The sequence below is a fragment of the Mytilus edulis genome, chromosome 5 (assembly GCF_963676685.1).
Source record: "Mytilus edulis chromosome 5, xbMytEdul2.2, whole genome shotgun sequence".
Taxonomy (NCBI): domain Eukaryota; kingdom Metazoa; phylum Mollusca; class Bivalvia; order Mytilida; family Mytilidae; genus Mytilus; species Mytilus edulis.
The window spans coordinates 50,782,539-50,803,050 of NC_092348.1; the positions used below are offsets into that span (position 1 = coordinate 50,782,539).

A 20,512-nucleotide genomic window follows, 5' to 3' on the forward strand; every position below is an offset into this window, starting at 1 on the left:
AAGTTTGTTTCTTAGATGTGCAACATGTCTATATTTAAAGCATATTTGGTGTATGGAATGATGGTAAGTTGTACATGTATTTCAAGTTGGGCTTATCTGACCTTGATCTCATTTTCTTGGTTCAAGCTAAGTTTATGTGATAGATGAAGTAAAGCTTTATATTTAGGACTATCAAAATAATATAAATGGTTAGTACAGAAGGCGAGACATTTCAATGTGTGCACTCTGGTATTGTTACATAAACTTATTTTTAGGTGTTTTGCTGCATCTCCAAGGAGCTTATGTCAGGAAGAATTGGACATGTTAACAGCTGGTATAGATATGTTCAATAAAGCATGCATTGACTGTGGTAGGTTTAATCAAGGTTGTCACATCAGAAAGAATCATTAAAAATCATACAATTATCTAATGTAAATTTCGATATTTTGATTGTAGTCATATTTTTTCATTCAGATTAATGTGCTGATAATATAAACACTCCATAAAGATAATACAAGAAATTCAATAATCATAAGTAAAACATAACATAATGATTATTAGTATAAAAACTTTACCCATTAGATAAAAACTTAACCCAGTAGATAAAAACTTTACCCTTTAGATAAAATTCCAATATTTTGACAAGACTCCATTTGGAAAAGATTCATGTGAATTTTTGTAAATATATTTTAGGTACCAAAAAGACATCTTCTAATTTAGGGGTTGAGGCTGAACTTGGTAGATAACTAATAGTATAAATTTTTATATGTATATTTACCAATATGTTTTTTCAGAGACAAACCAACAGTTGATTGTAACATCCAATGGATTTCCAAATAAATTTTTAAGATTTTTAGAAGTAAAAATAAAAAGTAATGGAAAAGTTATGAAGACAGCATGTATTAACTTCCTGAATACAGTTGCATTGACAGAACTTGGAAGGTCGACTGTTATCCTCACATTTAATATGACAAGGTAGGTAACAATTATTGCACAACATCAAAATCGCAGATTATATATCTATAGTTCTAAATAACAAGGTCCAATTTGTTAGCCCTCATGACGTAAAAAGGTTGAATGAACAAATTCAACTATATAACTCGTTTGTAATGCCCGTGTGTAGTGATGTCATATATTTTAACGAATGTAATCTATGCATCACTAATAAACTAATAGGTTAGGGATTTTGTTACCATAAATTACTTTAAAATTTTACTAAATTCTTTTCATAGATACAAAGATTTGATAAGAAAATTTGGCTGTACCTGAAGAACGGTATTTCACATCCTAAATTTTACGGCAATTTTGTACTCAAAGAGCAGAAAACATTGTGTGATCCATGTTAACTCATTAAACTTTGAAACAAAATTCTTAGTAAAGGTTATCTTACCAATGTTGTAATTATATCTTTGAATATAGTTTACATTGGCACAAATATCGATTTTGTCATCAGCAAATTAAAACATAACTAAATTTGTATTATTTTCAAGCAGGATGTCTAGAGACACATCCACATTCATTTTTAGCTCACCTGGCCCAAAGGGCCAAGTGAGCTTTTCTCATCAGTTGGCGTCCCTCGTCTGTCATCGTTGTCCCTCATCGTCGTTAGCTTTTACAAAAATCTTCTCCTCTGAAACTATTGGGCAAAATTTAACAAAACTTGGCCACAATCATCATTGGGGTATCTAGTTTAAAAACCGACAAAGATGGCCACCATGGCTAAAAATAGAACAAAGGGGTAAAATGTAGATTTTGACTTATAACTCTGAAACCAAAGCATTTAGGGCACATCTGTAAAATTGTTTATCAGGTCAAGATCTTTCTGCCCTGAAATTTTCAGATGAATCGGACAACGGGTTGTTGGGTTGCTACCCCTGAATTGGTAATTTTTAAAGAAATCTTCGGTTTTTATACGCCCGTCGTCTTTTAGACGGGACATATTATGGTATACCGTTGTCCGTCCATCCGTCCGTCGTCCACACTTCGGACAATAACTCAAAAACACTTTCACCAATTTCCATGAAACTTAAGTGAATTGTTTATATCTATTGACGTAAGCTCCCTTTCGTTTTATTTTAATTTCAGATTTTAAGTTTTGGATTTATGGGGCTTTATTCATAAACAAGGGGGGATTTTCAACACTTCGGACAATAACTCAAAAAGGCTTTCACCAATGTCCATGAAACTTTGGTGAATTGTTTATATCTATTGATGTAAGCTCCCTTTCAATTTTTATAAATTTCAGATTTTACATTTCCGTGTTATGAATTTTTATGCTTAAAAAAGGGGGGATTTTCCAATTTTGGGACAATAACTAACACTTTCACAAAATTTTATGCAACTTTGATAAATTGTTTATATCTATTGACATAAGCTCCCTTTCCATTTTTATAAATTTTAGATTTTACGTTTTCTTAAGTAATGAATTTTTATACTTAAAAAAAGGGGATTTTATGAAACTTTGGTGAATATATTAATGTAACATCACTTTTGATTTGTATATATATTTCTAGTTGATCATATAAATTCATTTAAAGCATAAAAGACAAGTTAAAAGAGCAACGGGCGTATCATGCGCTAAAGCACAGCCCTTTATTGGTTATTATCTTGAATACTACTATAAATAGAAACAAACTGTAAACAGCAATAATGTTCAGCAAGTTAAGATCAAATAATAAGTCAACATGACCACAATATAGTCAGTTGACTCCTTAAGGAGTTATTACCCTTTATAGTCATTTTTTACCAATTTTTCCTCTGAAACTATGGGGTCAAATTTAACCAAATTCATCCACAATCATTATTACGGTTCCAGTTCAAAAAATGTGTGCGGTGACCCAGCCAACCAATCAAGATAGCCACCATTGCTAAAAATAGAACATAGGGGTAAAATGTAGATTTGGCTTTTAACTCTGAAACAAAAGCATTTACAGCAAATCTGACAGGGTTAATTTGTTTATCAAGTCAACATCTATCTGCTCTGATGAATTGGACAACTGGTTGTTGGGTTTCTGCCCCCCAATTGGTAATTTTTAAAGAAATTTTCATTTTTTATACAACTGCAAAAATACTTTTAGTTTAAAATAGAACATAGGGAGGGGTTAAAATGAAGTTTTTAGAAAAATATCTCTGAAACTAAAGCATTTAAAGCAAATTTGACCGGGATGAAAATGTTCATCAGGTCAACCCCTATATTCAATTGTTTTTAGATTTACTCTCCCACATCAAGTTTTAAAGGTTTTGGTTAAAGTTTTTTTTGTCAAGGTAGTTTTTTGAAACTTCGTGCACATGTCCCTTATAATGTGATCTTTCTAATTATGATGCCATTTTAGAGTTTCAACCCCAATTTCACGGTCCTTTAAACCTAGGAAATGATAGTAGGGGTTGGGCATCCGTTTATTATGTAATGTTCTTGTTTTAAATTTTAATTTGTTGATATTATTATGACAGAATGGAGGTTAAGTTTGATATTGACTATTTTTACTGGTACTGTTCTGGAGTTGTAGTTTAAACATATTTTATGGTTAAAAAAGGAAAACAGATGAGACACAAGTTTTTCAGCTTAGCAATGTCTTCTCCAAAAAGTCTTGAGTGATGGTCCTTGAAAATTTGAAAGTGCACTTATTTAATGTTGTTTATGTTGAATAACTTAAAAAAATTTCAACCAATCCTTTTCACATTTTTAATACTGATAACAAAATTGAGGTCAAGTTTGATATTGATGATTTTCACTTTTTACTAAGTTGTGGTCTTTGAAAAAAATGAAAAATTGTTCATTGTGTTCTTTCAGTGCAATATCATAACCATTTAAACGAAGGCTTTTCAAATTATGATACATTGTTGAGGGTTTCAAAATGAAGATAAAGTTTTATACTGAAATGATTACAATACATATATATCAACCCAAGGTCAGGAGACAAATAGTCAATAGGCAACCAGACATTTGTGCATTACCATTTTCTTATAAATCAGAAAATATTTGTCCTTTGTCTTATTTACACTATGTTCATGTTAGGCATTTTACTGTTAAATTACTCAAATATCCCCCTATACAAGGTCCTGAAACATTTATGATAAAAATGAAGAAATTTAACCTTTATGAGGAGTGAACCAGTAACAAAAAACTGCACATATGGTTATACGTTTGCAATGTTATATATTACAGGCTATTAACATTATTATATGACCTGGTTCGAACTAATGCTAGCTTGGCAGTCATGGCTGGTTACATCTTAAACAACTTGGCTTTAGATAAGAGGTAAGACCTATAGGAATTGATAGTTGATGTATATTTACTCTATGATGAAAAATACTTGCACCTTTTAACTCACAATTTCTCCAAAACTTCTTCAAAACTATAAAAGAGTAAAATTGTGATATAACATTTGTTGTAAAATGTATAAATTAACTTTGTAATTACTGAATTAGCAGAATTTAATTTGGTTTGATTATTGCAAAAGTTTTTATACGACCGCAAAAATTAATAATTTTTTGGTCCTTTATTGGTATCACATCGTCATCGTCGTCGTCGGCGTCGGCAGTGTCGTCCGAAGACGGATTGTTTCTGGATAATAACTTTTCAATAAGTAAAAAGAAATCCATAAAATTTTAACACAATGTTTATAACCACAAAAGGAAGCTTGGGATTGATTTTGGGGGTTATGGTCCCAAAGGTTTAGGAATAAGGGGCCCAAAGGGGCCAAAAACAGCATTTATCTAGTTTTAGGACAAAAAGTTATGTATTAGTATTTCAATTGTTCTGAAATTGTACCACAATGTTTAATACCATAAGTAGAAGGTTGGGATTTATTTTAAGGGGTGATTGGGAAAACAGTCTAGGAGTTAGGGGCCAAGCTTGGGTATCAAGCTTGAATGTTGTGTCCATACTTGCCCCAACTGTTCAGGGTTCGACTTCTGCAGTCGTATAAAGCTGCACCTGGTTAAATTTTTTGATTTAGAACTTTCCATATGCTTGGACAATTTACAAATGGAAACATTAGATAATTAAGGTGGTAGGGTTGTCTTTCGCCAGCTTGGATTGTAAAAAACAGAGAATCTAAGGGCCAGATTTTCAATTATATTAGCAAAATTTGCTGCAGGAATGCAGATAACTAATTGGATTTGCATTTTAAAGAAAGATTTTATCAGATTGTAACTTATAAGTATTATTTTTTTTACAAGAGTAGATTATTTTTGCTTGATTTTTAATGTTTTTAAAAATTGTCATTTTAAGGGGAGGTAACTCTGATATAGTGCATTTCCTGAAGGAATCCACATGGAATTTTGCTATTTTGTATTTTAGCCGTAAAAATGGCACAGTGACCCTATCTCTTCTTTTGATACTTTCAAAACATGTTCTAAAATCTATCTTCTTATATTTTATTTCACATTTCTATCATTTAGTTTAGCTTCTAATCTTATAATGCTGATTTTTCCTGTATAATCCATACAAAATGTGTCATTTTGTGACAACCTGTAGCTTGAAGAAATGTGTGACCTATCATTTTAAATATATTTTTGAACATATATCGATATATACTGTGTTTTGGCAAAGTATGAACAAATTCTATCATTTTTAATTTAGACTCCCATACGACCCTAATGACTGAAAGCATGCTAAAAGTTTCAAATTTCATAAAGTCTCAACTAAATAAAGGGGTGCTCCAAAATTAACAAAACTAAGTATTCAGAGACCAATATAGTAAATGTTTCTTATTTTATAGAGCATTAACTGCTTCATATCTCAGATTAAAAGGTATATCCCCATTTTCAAATCTTAATGTTTTTCAACCAACATTCATGTGTCAGAAACATATGCTATGTCTAAAATTAGATCCGTGGATCGATTTTGCTTTTTATAATTATTTTCTAATCCGTTAATTCAGTGACCAATTCAGATTCTCAGTCACTGTCAAAAGACGATTCTGTAGTTGAATCGATATCGTCATTTTCAATTATCTGGGTTGAGTTCAATATCGTAGCAGCTACTTAGCTGCTATCATATATCTTTGTAACAAATAGTATATAGCTACATGTTCAATAGTCAAAATCTACATAACACTACGTAACCGCTACAATATTGAACAACCCTGTACACACGAGTTCTCGGACTAAACTGGTCACCTGCTGATCCATACTTTGCCACAAGATAAGAGCGAAACAACCGCAGGGGTCCATTTTATTCTCGTTGACAAATAGATAACAGAGGAGGAGCATCTGAATAATATATAGGGCCTCTAAAGGGAATCCAGCATCCCGTAAATATAATTCGAAAGTCATTGACCTTGTGTTGCACGACTTCTTAATCCAGTGAAACGCTTTAAAACTAATGTTAAATAATTAAACAGGTTAGCTACTAAATGGCAGTTTTGAATTTATGACCGTAAATATTTGAGTAAGGAGCATTTAATTGATCTAAGGAAAAGTTTCATTCTTGTCCTGTTGGGCGGTAGGGCAGCTGACTAGTTTAACGCTTCTTTACAAACAAATCATTTGATCACTGAATACAAAGACACAAAAAATTTTGTCGAGCCTGCAACTTTTGTTGCAGAAAGCTCGACATAGGGATAGTGATCCAGCGGCGGCGGCGTTAGCTCACTTCTTAAAAGCTTTATATTTTAGAAGGTGGAAGACCTGGATGCTTCATACTTTGTATATAGATGCTTCTTGTTACGAAGTTTCCGTCAGTCACATGTCCAATGTCCTTGACCTCATTTTCATGGTTTAGTGACCACTTGAAAAAAAAGTTCAATTTTTTTGTAATGTTGAATTCTCTCTTATTATAAGTAATAGGATAACTATATTTGATATGTGCGTACGTTGCAAGGTCCTCGTGTCTGTCAGACAGTTTTCAATTGACCTCGACCTCATTTCATGGATCAGTGAACAAGGTTAAGTTTTGGTGGTCAAGTCCATATCTCAGATACTATAAGCAGTAGGGCTAGTATATTCGGTGTATTGAAGGACTGTAAGGTGTACATGTCCAACTGGCAGGTGTCATCTGACCTTGACCTCATTTTCATGGTTCAGTGGTTATAGTTAAATTTTTGTGTTTTGGTCTGTTTTTCTCATACCATATGCAATAGGTCTACTATATTTGTTGTATGGAATGATTGTTAAGTGTACATGTCTAGCGGGCAGATGTCATGTGACCTTGACCTCATTTTCATGGTTCAGTGGTCAAAGTTAAGTTTTTGAGATTTGGTCTTTTTATCTAATGCTATATGCCATAGGTCAACTATATTTGGTGTATGGGAATATTTTATGATCTTTATGTCAGTCGAGCAGGTTTTATTTAACCGTGACCTCATTTTCACGGTTCATTGCACAGTGTTAAGTTTTTGTGTTTTGGTCTATTTTTCTTAAACTATAAGTAAGGTGTCAACTATATATGTTGTATAGAAGCATTGTTAGCTGTACCTGTCTGCCTGGCATGGTTCATCTGACCTAGACCTCTTTTTCAAGGTTCATTGGTCTTTGTTTAGTTATCTTGGTTAATGTTAAGTTTATGTGACAGTTGTAATAAAGCTTAGCTTTATACTTAGGACTATCAACATAATATCAATGATTAGTATAGAAGGCGAGACATTTCAGCGTGTGCACTCTTGTTATTAGTTTGTAATAACAACTCACAAGTTCATTAAACCTCAAATACCCTTTGTTTGTTTAATTAAATCATGCAAATAATAAAAAATACTTCTTTGTTTTGATTGCTATCGATCGATTTTGACAGGTAATTTTTAGATACATATTTACTAACGAGCCTTTAAAAGGGTTCAGAAATCAGTGTTGACAGGGTTTTTTTTCAGGTTAGATTAACGTTAATTGATAGGTAAATTTTGTGGGACTTTGAAAATTGTTTGGGTTAAACTGAAATTCAGTTTTATCAGGGTTTGGTTTACCCAGGTTTCACTGTAGATATTGAAGGAAAAATTCATAGTAGCATCATATTTTAATTTTAGAAATTTATTTTGTATAAATAATGTTGGAAACTTACTATTCATTATTAGATATTTTGAAAAATAATTTAAGGTAACTTTTATAAATAGGTAATAGGTTGGTTCAACTACTGTGGATTCAGTATTATAAGCCTGTTTATGGGACGTATTATGGTATACCGTTGTCTGTCCGTCTGTCCATCCAATTGTTGTCAACATGTTGGACAATAACTCAAAATCACTTGAACCAATTTGCATGAAACTTTAGTGAATTGTTTATATCTATTGATGTGAGCTCCTTTTCATTTTTTATAAATTTTTGATTTAAAGTTTCAGAGGTTTTTTGTTTTTTTTCATGGTTAAGGAATGAAGTGGTTTTTGCCAGGGTACGAAATGACTATTATTCAATTGTTTATATCTATTGACATGAGCTCTCTGTCGAATTTTATAAATCTTAAAGTTTACATTTCCTAGTTGTAGGGTTTTATTTATTAAAAAAAGGGGGATTTTCTGGTATACAGACAATAACTCAAAAATGCTTTCAGCAGTTTTCATGAAACTTTGGTAAATTGTTTAGACATGTATCTTTTGATGTAAGCTTCCTTTGGATTTTTATAGATTTTAGAATTTTGAGTTATGCGATTTTATTCATAAAAAAGGGGGGAATTTCCAGTTGTCAAACAATATTTTGAACAGTTATCAAGAATCTTTGGTGACTGGTTTATATCTATTAAGATGACCTCCCTTAGTTTAATGACATTCAGAAGTTATTGAACTTTATTCTTTGAAAAAGGGACAGGTGTATCATGCGCTCATGTCACAGCTGTTTGTTATTCAAGGGATACCAATTTTCTTGGATTAAGTGGATAAATGGGAATTTAAATGTTCAGCAAAGTACAGATCTTCTTTAAGGGCTGAAATATGCAAACTTTGACAAGTTCAAATATCATGAAAATACAATTTTTCCTCAATTCCAAGTCTGTTTGACTGTGTTCACCTGACCTTTGCCTTATTTTCATGTTTTTTTTTGGTCCGCTTTTAAGTTTTCATTATTATATAAGTTTCTCATATACTATAGGAAGCAGGTCAATTATGTTGAGTACATAGAATGATTGTATGGTGAACATGTCCATCAGGTAGGGTTTATTTGACCATAATTTGGCATGAATTTATCTTCATGGATCTTTGAGAATTATTAGTTTTTTTTATAATTTTTTGTGAACTGTGTAAAGTAAATTCTTGATTTCAAGAAAATATAACATATAACAACAAATGAGTTACCCATGAAGCAAAATTGTGCTTTCTGAACATCTTTGATTGTAAGATATTAAAGAATTTGAGCAAGTTCTTATTCCCTATAACTGATATCAGACAGATTTGAAATGTATTTTGTTTGTAGGTTTAAGCAACAGATTCGAGACAAAATGGATGATATCTTACCATCATTTGAAAATCTACTGGTAAGTAAGGTGTGCATATTCTATTTGAATAAATGAAAAGAATTTAGAGTAAATAAAATATGTGTAACTAACATGAGCAACACAGTGGATGTCATATGTGGAGCAGGATCTGCTCACCTTTCAGAAGCAGCTGAGATCAAACTCAGTTTTTGTTGGGGTACGTGTTGCTTAGTCTTTACTTTTCTATGTTGTGTTTTGTGTACTATTGTTTTCATACGACTGCAAAAATTGAAAATTTTTTGGTCGTATATTGGTATCATGTTGGCGTCGTCGTCATCATCGTCCGAATACTTTTAGTTTTCGCACTCTAACTTTAGTAAAAGTGAATAGAAATCTATGAAATTTTAACACAAGGTTTATGACCACAAAAGGAAGGTTGGGATTGATTTTGGGAGAATTGGTCCCAACATTTTAGGAATTAGGGGCCAAAAAGGGCCCAAATAAGCAATTTCTTGGTTTTTGCACAATAACTTTAGTATAAGTATATAGAAATCAATGAAATTTGAACACAAGGTTTATGACCATTAAAGGAAGGTTGGGTTTGGTTTTGGGAGTTTTGGTCCCAATAGTTTAGGAATAAGGGGCCCAAAGGGTCGAACATTGAACTTTGTTTGATTTCATCAAAAATTGAATAATTGTGGTTCTTTGATATGCCAAATCGAACTGTGTATGTAGATTCTTAATTTTTGGTCCCGTTTTCAAATTGGTCTACATTAAGGTCCAAAGGGTCCAAAATTAAACTTAGTTTGATTTTAACAAAAATTGAATCCTTGGGGTTCTTTGATATGCTGAATCTAAAAATGTACTTAGATATTTGATTATTGGCCCAGTTTTCAAGTTGGTCCAAATCAGGGTCCAAAATTAAACTTTGTTTGATTTCATTAAAAATTGAATAATTGGGGTTCTTTGATATGCCAAATCTAACTGTGTATGTAGATTCTTAATTTTTGGTCCCGTTTTCAAATTGGTCTAGATTAAGGTCCAAAGGGTCCAAAATTAAACTTAGTTTGATTTTAACAAAAATTGAATTCTTGGGGTTCTTTGATATGCTGAATCTAAACATGTACTTAGATGTTTGATTATGGGCCCAGTTTTCAAGTTGATTCAAATCAGGATCCAAAATTATTATATTAAGTATTGTGCAAAAATAAGAAATTTTCAATTGCACAGTATTCAGCAATAGCAAGAAATCTTCAATTACACAGTATTGTGCAATAGCAAGAAATTTTCAATTGCATAGTATTGCACAATAGCAAAAAATATCTAATTGCACAATATTGTGCAATAGCAAGAAATTTTCAATTGGAGTTATCTTTCTTTGTCCAGAATAGTAGTTGAGTCAAATTAAATCATTGTTTTATACAATATACAATGTATATTCACTTTTACTACCAACTGATAAATTAAAACAATCTTTACCATTCAGTGATAACAAGCACTTTATTTTACATTTTAATATTTTATGATGTATTTAAATGAGTATTTATTGTTGCAAACTCCATTAGAAATTTGAATTGAGATCAGTTTTGGAAAAAGGGAAAGGGGGATGTGAAAAAAAAGGGGGGGGGGATTAAATTTTTCTCATTTCAGATTTCATAAATAAAAAGAAAATTTCTTCAAACATTTTTTTGAGAGGATTAATATTCAACAGCATAGTGTATTGCTTAAAGGCAAAAAAAATATTTTAAGTTCATTAGACCACATTCATTCTGTGTCAGAAACCTATGCTGTGTCAACTATTTAATCACAATCCAAATTTAGAGCTGAATCCAGCTTAAATGTTGTGTCCATACTTGCCCCAACTGTTCAAGGTTCAACCTCTGCGGTCGTATAAAGCTGCGCCCTGCAGAGCATCTGATTCTGTTTGTCTTTTTCTTTTTTAGCCATGGCATTGTCGATTTATTTAGACATATGAGTTTGAATGTCCCTCTGGTATCTTTCGCCCTCTTTTATGGATGATGCAATTTTTTATACAACCGCAAAAATTAAAATTTTAGGTCGTATATTGGTATCACGTTGGCGGCGTCGTTTGGTTTTCGCACTCTAACTTTAGTAAAAGTAAATAGAAATCTATGAAATTTAAACACAAGGTTTATGACCATAAAAGGAAAGTTGGGATTGTTTTTGGTGTTTTGGTTCCAACAGTGTAGGAATTAGGGGCCAAAAAGGGCCCAAATAAGCATTTTCTTCGGTTTTCGCACAATAACTTTAGTATAAGTAAACAGAAATCTATGAAATTTTAACACAAGGTTTTATGACCACAAAATGAAGCTTTGGATTGAATTTGAGAGTTTTGGTTCTTACGAATTATGGGCTAAAAGGGTCCAAAATTAAACTTTGTTTGATTTCATCAAAAAATGTATTATTGGGGTTCTTTGATATGCCAAATCTAACTGTGTATTCCGATTCTTAATTTTTGGTCCTGTTTTCAAATTGGTCTACATTAAGGTCCAAAGGGTCCAAAATTAAACTTAGCTTGATTTTAACAAAAATTGAATTCTTGGGGTTCTTTGATATGCTGTATCTAAACATGTACTTAGATTTTTGATTATGGGCCCAGTTTTCAAGTTGGTCCAAAATTAATATATTAAGTATTGTGCAATAGCAAGAAATTTTCAATTGCACAGTATTGCGCAATAGCAAGAAATCTTCAATTGCACAGTATTGTGCAAAAGCAAAAATAAATTCAATTGCACAGTATTGCGCAATAGCAAGAAATCTTCAATTGCACAGTATTGTGCAATAGCAAGAAATCTTCAATTGCACAGTATTGTCCCGTTTTTAAATTGGTCTATATTAAGGTCCAAAGGGTAAAAAATTAAACTTTGTTTGATTTCAACAAAAATTTGATATTTGGGGTTCTTCAATATGCTGAATCTAACCATTTATTTAGATTTTTAATATTTGGGCCCGGTTATCAAATTGGTCCACATTGAGGTCTAAAGGGTCTAAAATTGAACATTATTTGATTTCATCAAAAATTGAATTCTCGGGGTTCTATGATATGCTGTATCTAACCATGTATTTAGATTTAGAAATGACACTGTAAAAAAATTTGGGTCATAAATATTGATGTAAAATAGTGATTAGGTCCAGCTGAAAAAGGTAAAAAATTAGCACTTCAGAAGCTGTCAAAAGATTTCAAGAACCCCTTAACCTAAAATTGTCCATATTTTGAGTTAGAGCTGATGAAGTTTTCTATGATTTTGATATAATTTGTCCCAAAAGTAGTACAACACACTGTAAAAATATTATTGAGAAAGTGCAGGTGGGATTTTTATGCCCTACCTACGATAGTAGAGGGGCATTATGTTTTCTGGTCTGTGGCTCCGTTCGTCTGTGCGTCTGTCTGTGCGTCTGTCCGTGCGTCCGTCCGTTCAGGTTAAAGTTTTTGGTCAAGGTAGTTTTTGATGAAGCTGAAGTCCAATCAACTTGAAACTTAGTAGACTTGTTGCTTATGATATGATCTTTTTAATTTTAACGCCAAATTAGACTTTTGACCCCAATTTCACGGTCCACTGAACATAGAAAATGAAAGTGGGAGTTTCAGGTTAAAGTTTTTGGTCAAGGTAGTTTTTGGTGAAGCTGAAGTCCAATCAACTTGAAACTTAGTAAACATGTTGCTTATGACATAATCTTTTTAATTTTGAAGCCAAATTAGACTTTTGACCCCAATTTCACAGTCCACTAAACATAGAAAATGAAAGTGGGAGTTTCAGGTTAAAGTTTTTGGTCAAGGTAGTTTTTGATAAAATTGAAGTCCAATCAACTTGAAACTTAGTACATATGTTCCCTATAGTATAAATTTTCTAATTTTAATACCAAATTAGATTATTACCCAATTTCACGGTCCATGGAACATGGAAAAGGATAGTGCGAGTGGGGCATTTGTGTACTTTGGACACATTCTTGTTTTAATTTTCATTTATTGTCTAAAAGAAATGCACTACGAAATAACTGTGTACTCGAACCAAATGTCCAATTTAAAATTTTTAAGTTTTTAAGTTTATGTTCTTAGACCACATTCATTCTGAGTCAGAAACCTATGCTGTGTTAACTATTTAATCACAATCCAAATTCAGAGCTGTATCAAGCTTAAATGTTGTGTCAATACTTGCCCAAACTGTTCAGGGTTCGACCTCTGCTGTCGTATAAAGCTGCGCCCTGCGGAGCATCTGGTTCTCACCTGTCGTTGAAAGCGAGACATAGTGTTTGTTTTTCTGGTGACGGCTGCGGGGACAGCAACAGTTATTGTTGAGGTTTCTGTTTAAGTTACTTAAGAACTACTTGTGATAGATCATTGATATTTTGTATAAAGATGCATTACTATCAGTACATATCAGTTTGACAACAATTTTAAGGCCCTGGTCCAGTGACTGAATTTATTTTGCCATTTTCAATGTAAAGCTGACTGCTTAAGCATTATTTTATTTTGTACGAAGTTGCATTACTATTAGTACATATTAGTTTGACGATAATTTTGACGCCCTGCCTCTTAGGCCATGGTCCAGAGACCAAATTGGTTTATTTTGCCATTTTCAATCTAAGTTTTCTGCTTAAGTATTAAAGTTTGATAGGAAGACTTATGATAGATTAATGATATTTTGTGTGAAGTTGCATTTCTATCCTTTTTATTTTGTTTCCAAATTTTCCCCAACTGTTCAAGGTTCAACCTCTGAGATCATATCAGGCTGTGCTCAGTGAACAAATTTATTTCTATATTTTAATGTTTCATTTGTGCTTTTTTTTGTAGAAAGATAATTCAAGTGTTTTACATGTTCTTCCTTCCTGCATTTCAACAATGATGAACCTATGCTATGACCCTAATATTCGTCTTAAGATCTTGAACAGGAATGACATGTGGAAAGCTAATGTAGACTTATTGGTAAGCATTGCAATAATCAAGAAACCTAAAGTCACTTAAGTTAAAAGTGTTAAGTGACGCAATAGTTTCAAATTATAAAGTAGTTCTCTTTTACCCCAAAGTTGGAATATTTCTTTTTAGAATATCACAATATAAACTTTGCTATATACATATTATTTCCAATGATTTGGGATATAAATTAAAATGTAGACAATCTTTTTTGTAAAAATTGGAATATATTCCAAATATATCCTACAGCATCACCTTATAGACAAGTACTATGATGTTGTCACTTCATTTACATGCACTGATATATAGTTTCCAATACTTCCCTGCCAATGTAGAAATCATATGTACAAATGAACTGTGAAAAAGTTTGGGTAACATTTCTGTTTGTTTGTCTTTTGTTTTGTCAGTTTACTTGCAAATTTGCCCCTATATTGTAAAGACCTTTTGATTGTGTTCCAATTTAACCCCCCTTTTTTGCCCCTATGAAAGTACTACCTTATCCAATTTGTTTTTAGGTCATTACTTTTGTACTTTACAACTAATCCACTTCAAGGACTCTATCAAAATGATTCACACAGGTGTTGGTTCACCAAACAGAGTTTAATTTACAATTAATTGTAATACCCCCGCTTTAAAAAAGAGTGGGTATACTGTTTTACCTCTGTCTGTCCCTTTATCTGTCGGTCCACCCCCTCTTTAAAAAAAGTTGGGCTATACTGCTTTACCTCTGTCTGTTCAACTATCCGTCAGTTTGTCCCTCCTGTTAATCTTTTGCATTGCATCTTTCTTAGGAACAACATTACAAGCATTTCTGAAATTTGGTTTTAGGGTTTATAAGGTCAGTTATACCATGAAATGCATTTTCAGATTTATCACTTGACAACTTCCTGTTTACCGAACACTTGTATCATTTTACACATGATAGCCAAGTTCAAAATTTTTGTCACATTTTTCTCAGGAACTACAATACAATGATTTCTGAAATTTGGTTTCAAGTAGGTGGACTTAGCTGAAATTGTCAAAATAACCATGCAGTGTGCACAGTTTTTAATTTTTACAAAATAAGTTGCATTGTTGAAGATCTTTAGAGTCTCTTGAAGTAATGTTAGTTTGAGTTAATTCACTTTGACCTTAGTTTCCAAATTTATGGCCTTATTGGTGGTATGTGTGACAAAAATTACTGCAATATAAAAATAAGAAAATGTGGTAAGATTTCCAATGAGATAAAATTCTACAAGAGACCAAATGACAAAGAAATAAGACAATTATAAGTCACTGTACAGCCTTCAACAATGAGTAAAACCCCTTCCCCATAATCAGCTACAAAAGGCCCTGAAATGACAACTGTAAAACAATTCAAACAAGAAAATTGACAGCCTGATTTATGTACAAAACAATAAACAGAAAAAACAAATATGATATACAGCAACAAAAGACAACCACTGAATGACAGACTCCTGACTTGGGACAGTTACATACAGAATCTGGTAGGGTTAAACTAGTTTGTAGGTGCATTAACTCTCCCATAACTTGGAACAGTGGTGTAATAGTACAACATAAGAACATACTGAAAATCAGTTAAAAGAAGGTTTTACTCATCAGATTGATACAAAGCAGAAACACATCCAACAAAAACACATAGTGGACATAGCAGGGTAATTATACATCCCCACAACAACAAAAAAAACACTTAAGCACAGATCTGTGATTACTCTCAGTTACTGACAGATCAAAGCCAATAACAGCTATTAAATTGTCTGTACATCTGTATTTCCCAAGATTGGTTTCTGTTCTTTAACTTTAGTTTGCCTCAACCAAATGTTATGAAACTTATCCACAATGCTTGTTACCACAAAACACAGATCAAGTTTGAATTATGGTGGGGTCCCTTTTACCATTCTAGTGTAATGCGGTGGCTTATGCCCCTTTACAAATGGAAAAATTGCTGAATTTTTCGTTTCCATTCTCTAACTTTAGTTTGCCTCAACCAAATGTTATGACATGTATAAATAATTCTTATAACCACAAAACTCAGATCAAGTACAAATTTGGTAGCTTAACTTTTACAGTTCTTGAGTTATGTTCCTTTATAACATTATAACGTTATGCAAGCAGGGTCATCATGTCCTATGGACACACATTCCACATTTGTTTTGTGGATTGAATGAGTCATCCTAATATTTTATTTTCATATAAATAAATCAATCATAAGGTCATAAATAATAAGTCGTTTTGTGGTATTACACTAACTATGTTAAATATAAATTGCTATCATACATTTTATGGTTATTGTAAGTTGAGTCATATTTCTATGTTTATAGTTTATGATAATTGACTTTGAAAAATATTTGCAGGTTATCCATAAAGATAAATTGAAAGAACCAGTCAGCATTGAATTAGTTGAAGCATGTCTTGGAATGTTAGCAAATCTAACATATGAACCATCTCAAAATATGAAGGAATTTAGTTTGCCTATTTGTAAAAATTGTTTAGAATTATGTTCAAAGTTCAAGCATTATAAACTGATAGTTCAAAGAGCATTTACTATTCTTGGCCATATTCTGCCACATTCCATTCCAACAGTAGATTGGTTCTGTGAGAATGCAGGGCATGAACTTTTGCTGTATTGTATAAAGGTAAGTTCCATTATGGCTTCTGGAGCTCTGGAGTATTGTTTGGTTTTAGGTTGCATTTCTGTAAAGTATTGACAATGCAATTTCCCATAGGAACTCCTTTTACAGCTAAAACTGTACCACTTTTACTAGTTTTGAAAAAAATCTTATCCTAGGATGGAAAGTTCATATGCACTATAATTTTGTTTAAAGGTCAAAATATAGGGCTGTGCGGCATATTTTCAACGTTTATATGCCCTGAACTTCTCAGAGTTTAAACTAACACTAATTTTCTTAACTACCCCTACCTCGAATGAAAGATTACCACAGATTTCAATGTAAACAATATGCACATGTTTATTTACTGGTAACATTCCAAAGTTATGTCTCTGTGAGATGGAACACAGAGAGCATAACTGGGAACCAGTATGTAAACAAAATTAATTTTCTATGAATATTCAAGATCTCCCCAAAAGAGGCATCGTTTGAGAAACAGCTGTATTTACAAAGTGCAACCTTTATAGTATGTCAAATGTCTTTGAGTCAATTTTGATATTCAGTAGTATACATTAAATATGTCTTGGGTTTTTTGTAATATAAGGTTAAACATGTTTTGGTAGAGATCTGTATTGTCCTGAACACAGGTTAACAAATTGTTCATATCCTCTAAATTAGTAATTAAGCTTCTCCATTATAAAATTAAATTAGATTAAATTAGATTAAAATACTGTGGATTCATTTATTTTTCGTGGATATTTGATAACGTGATTTGCAAAAGTCTCATAAAATCTTGTGGAAAATTTGTAATTCATTGTACATTAGAACTCATGGTTCCAGGGTAACCACGAAATCCAGGAAAATTGAAATCCAACAATATATAAATAACAGATAGCTGTGAGGGTGATAGAGCAGATTGTTTCCCTGAGAAAACATTGTCAACCATCGTGAAGCCATTGTTGACAATGCTTTTTCGAGGGGTACCAATCTACTCTATCACCCTCTCAGTTATGTGTTATTTAATTTATTATACTGAATGTCCTATCATTATTGTCTTTTACAGATTATTTTTATGTTAAAAGTAGTTTCTAGGACGTCACGTACATAACAACGTAACAGGTATTAGAAAAAACAAGATGTTTTATTAATTTTTTTAACATTCAAATAATAAAATCTGAGGCAAAACGTAGAACTTTTAAAAAAGCATTGTATTTAATTTCTTTTGTCCTTTAAATTATCAATTTCTGATTGGTCTGGACGAGAGGGTGACATTCAAAAATATTGTCACCCTCTCTTAGCAATGTGATAGAGTAAATTAACACCCTCGTATTAGCCAATCAAAATATGGCATTTCAACGTGAAGTATAATAAATAGTATTGATACCAAAGTAAATCGAAAACCTACATTTCATTTTAAATGCTAACTTTTTTGCTTTACGAATAGTGCTTTTGTCTTACCTCCACAAATTACTGTACTCCAAATCATACAACATCTATAAAAAGGGATATGTTATTCACCGAGGCCAACAGCCAAGGGTGATTTTTATATTTCTGGCGTATATAAATCATTAAATCAACTGAAATCAAAAATCAACAATTGTTTTCTTATGACTTTTTATCTTTCTTCAATTTTCTAGTATTGGATCAAGATCCTTTTAAAACTGCTCTTTATACTATAAAATATATCCCGTGCCTTTGCAGTTGCTTATTTTTATAAGTTGAAATATTTAATAGTGACATATGACATCATACTGGTACAGATTTTTTGTCTCGCCTTTGAGTCAAAAAGCAAGACATAGGTATGCTGTTTCCCGCGTCGGCGTCAACAATGTATTAGTTTGTGATTAGGTCTAGTTTATGGTGAACCACAACACAAGTGGTAGGTCAATCATATTTGGTATACAGTTGTATAAGCATTGGCACATCTCATTTCCATGGAGATTATTTGGCCCTGCCCCCTCAGTCATGGTCTAATGACTTCAAAACTTTTGCTTATTTTACATGTATTAGTTTGTGAATAGGTCAGTTTATGGGAAACCACAAGTAGTAGGTCGATCAAAATTATTTGGTATGCAGTTGTATAAGCATTGGCATATCTCATTTTCATGGAGATAATTTGGCTCTGCCCCCTTTGTCACTTTGATTTTTTTTTAAGTTACCATGTATTAGTTTGTGATTAGATCAGTTCAAGGGGAACCATTAGTGGAAGGCCAATGTTAATTGGTATTCAGTTGTATAAGCAATGACACATCTCATTTCCATGGAGAATATTTGGTCTCGCCCCTGTCACAGTCTAATGACTTTGAAACCTATTTTATTATTAGTTTGTGATTAGATCAGTTTAAGATGAACTGCTAATGTTAAGTCAATGATATTTGGTATGCAAATTTATTGGCATTTTCAAGTATCGTTTCCATGGAGATTATATAGCCCCACAGCCCCACTCCCTCTTCATGGTTCATTGACTTTGAAATTTTTACATAGTTTACAAGTTAACGTTTGTATTTAGGTTTGGGAACAACTTATAATAAGTCAATGGTGTTTGATATGCAGTTGTATTATCATTGGCACATCTCATTTACATGGAGATTGTTTAGCCATGTAAATCAGTCATGGTTCATTGACAGGGTTGGCAAAGTATTACCCGCCCCGGTTTTACTAGGCGGGAAAACCTGAGTTTTCCTGGGCTGGCCAATACTCCCTGAAACGGGGAATACTGGGCAATACTGGGCAATATGATTTTTTAAGCTTATTTCAACACAAAATAGTAAAGACTTGTTGTAGTTTCATAGTATTATAGCTAAATATATACATTTTATACAGATAACCATTGAGAGTCATTTCTAGAAGATTAAAAATTCAATTTCATTCTCTTCTCCACATAAATTCTATGTAGGCAAAATACAAGATTTGCACATTTTAGGTTTCTTCGTAAATTTCCAAGCATTGTTTCAATAATCTTTACACTTTATTGCAGTGTTTATGTGAATTGTAAATTAAATTGCTATATATGCAATCATGATTGCTTAATAAACACCCTACAGGGTCTTGTCATTAACTCTTATTCTGTTCTGTACAGGTATTCACCTCCGTTTAATCGGAGCACTCCACTTATCGGATGAGCAATTTAATTTACACACCGAGATTGCAGATATCTTTATATTTACATTAAAAATATGTACGACTAAAAGAAATATTTTAAAAGTCTTAAAATATTACGACGATAATAAGTTAAAAATATTATGTACACATCACAATTGCGGTAATAAGAATCAGCACGATATCACGGTAAAAATGTATGCAGCTAATGTTCACCACTTGTATCACAATAAAAATGTACACAGCACAAGTTGCAAATACAATATCACGATAAGAAATGTACACAGAACTATTGCGGCAATAGCGTTCACCACTATATTATGATAAAAATGTTATTTACAGCTTATTTAATAAAACTATAAGTGCCCTGCCAAGGCTATCATTAAAAGTATAAATCACGCACTTCTTGATAGACTGATACAAGTTAGCTTGGCATCCCATGCAGACTGTACAGACTATATTGGATATTGCTCTTGATTTGAAGATATTATAGAGTGTACTAGTTAGCTTGGCATCCCATGCAGACAGTACACACCATATATTTACGATTTCGGT

General features: G+C 32.3%; 1 protein-coding gene across 1 annotated transcript in view; it reads left to right on the top strand.

The window, feature by feature from the left end:
- LOC139525456 (tetratricopeptide repeat protein 12-like) overlaps positions 1–20,512 on the top strand; it is a 66,358-nt gene that overhangs the window by 34,018 nt on the left and 11,828 nt on the right. Inside the window, exons 9-14 of the mRNA XM_071320805.1 lie at positions 255–349; positions 774–954; positions 4,145–4,237; positions 9,316–9,376; positions 14,130–14,261; positions 16,604–16,885. Of these exons, the coding sequence (XP_071176906.1) occupies positions 255–349; positions 774–954; positions 4,145–4,237; positions 9,316–9,376; positions 14,130–14,261; positions 16,604–16,885 (844 nt within the window). The remainder of the gene's footprint in view (positions 1–254; positions 350–773; positions 955–4,144; positions 4,238–9,315; positions 9,377–14,129; positions 14,262–16,603; positions 16,886–20,512) is intronic.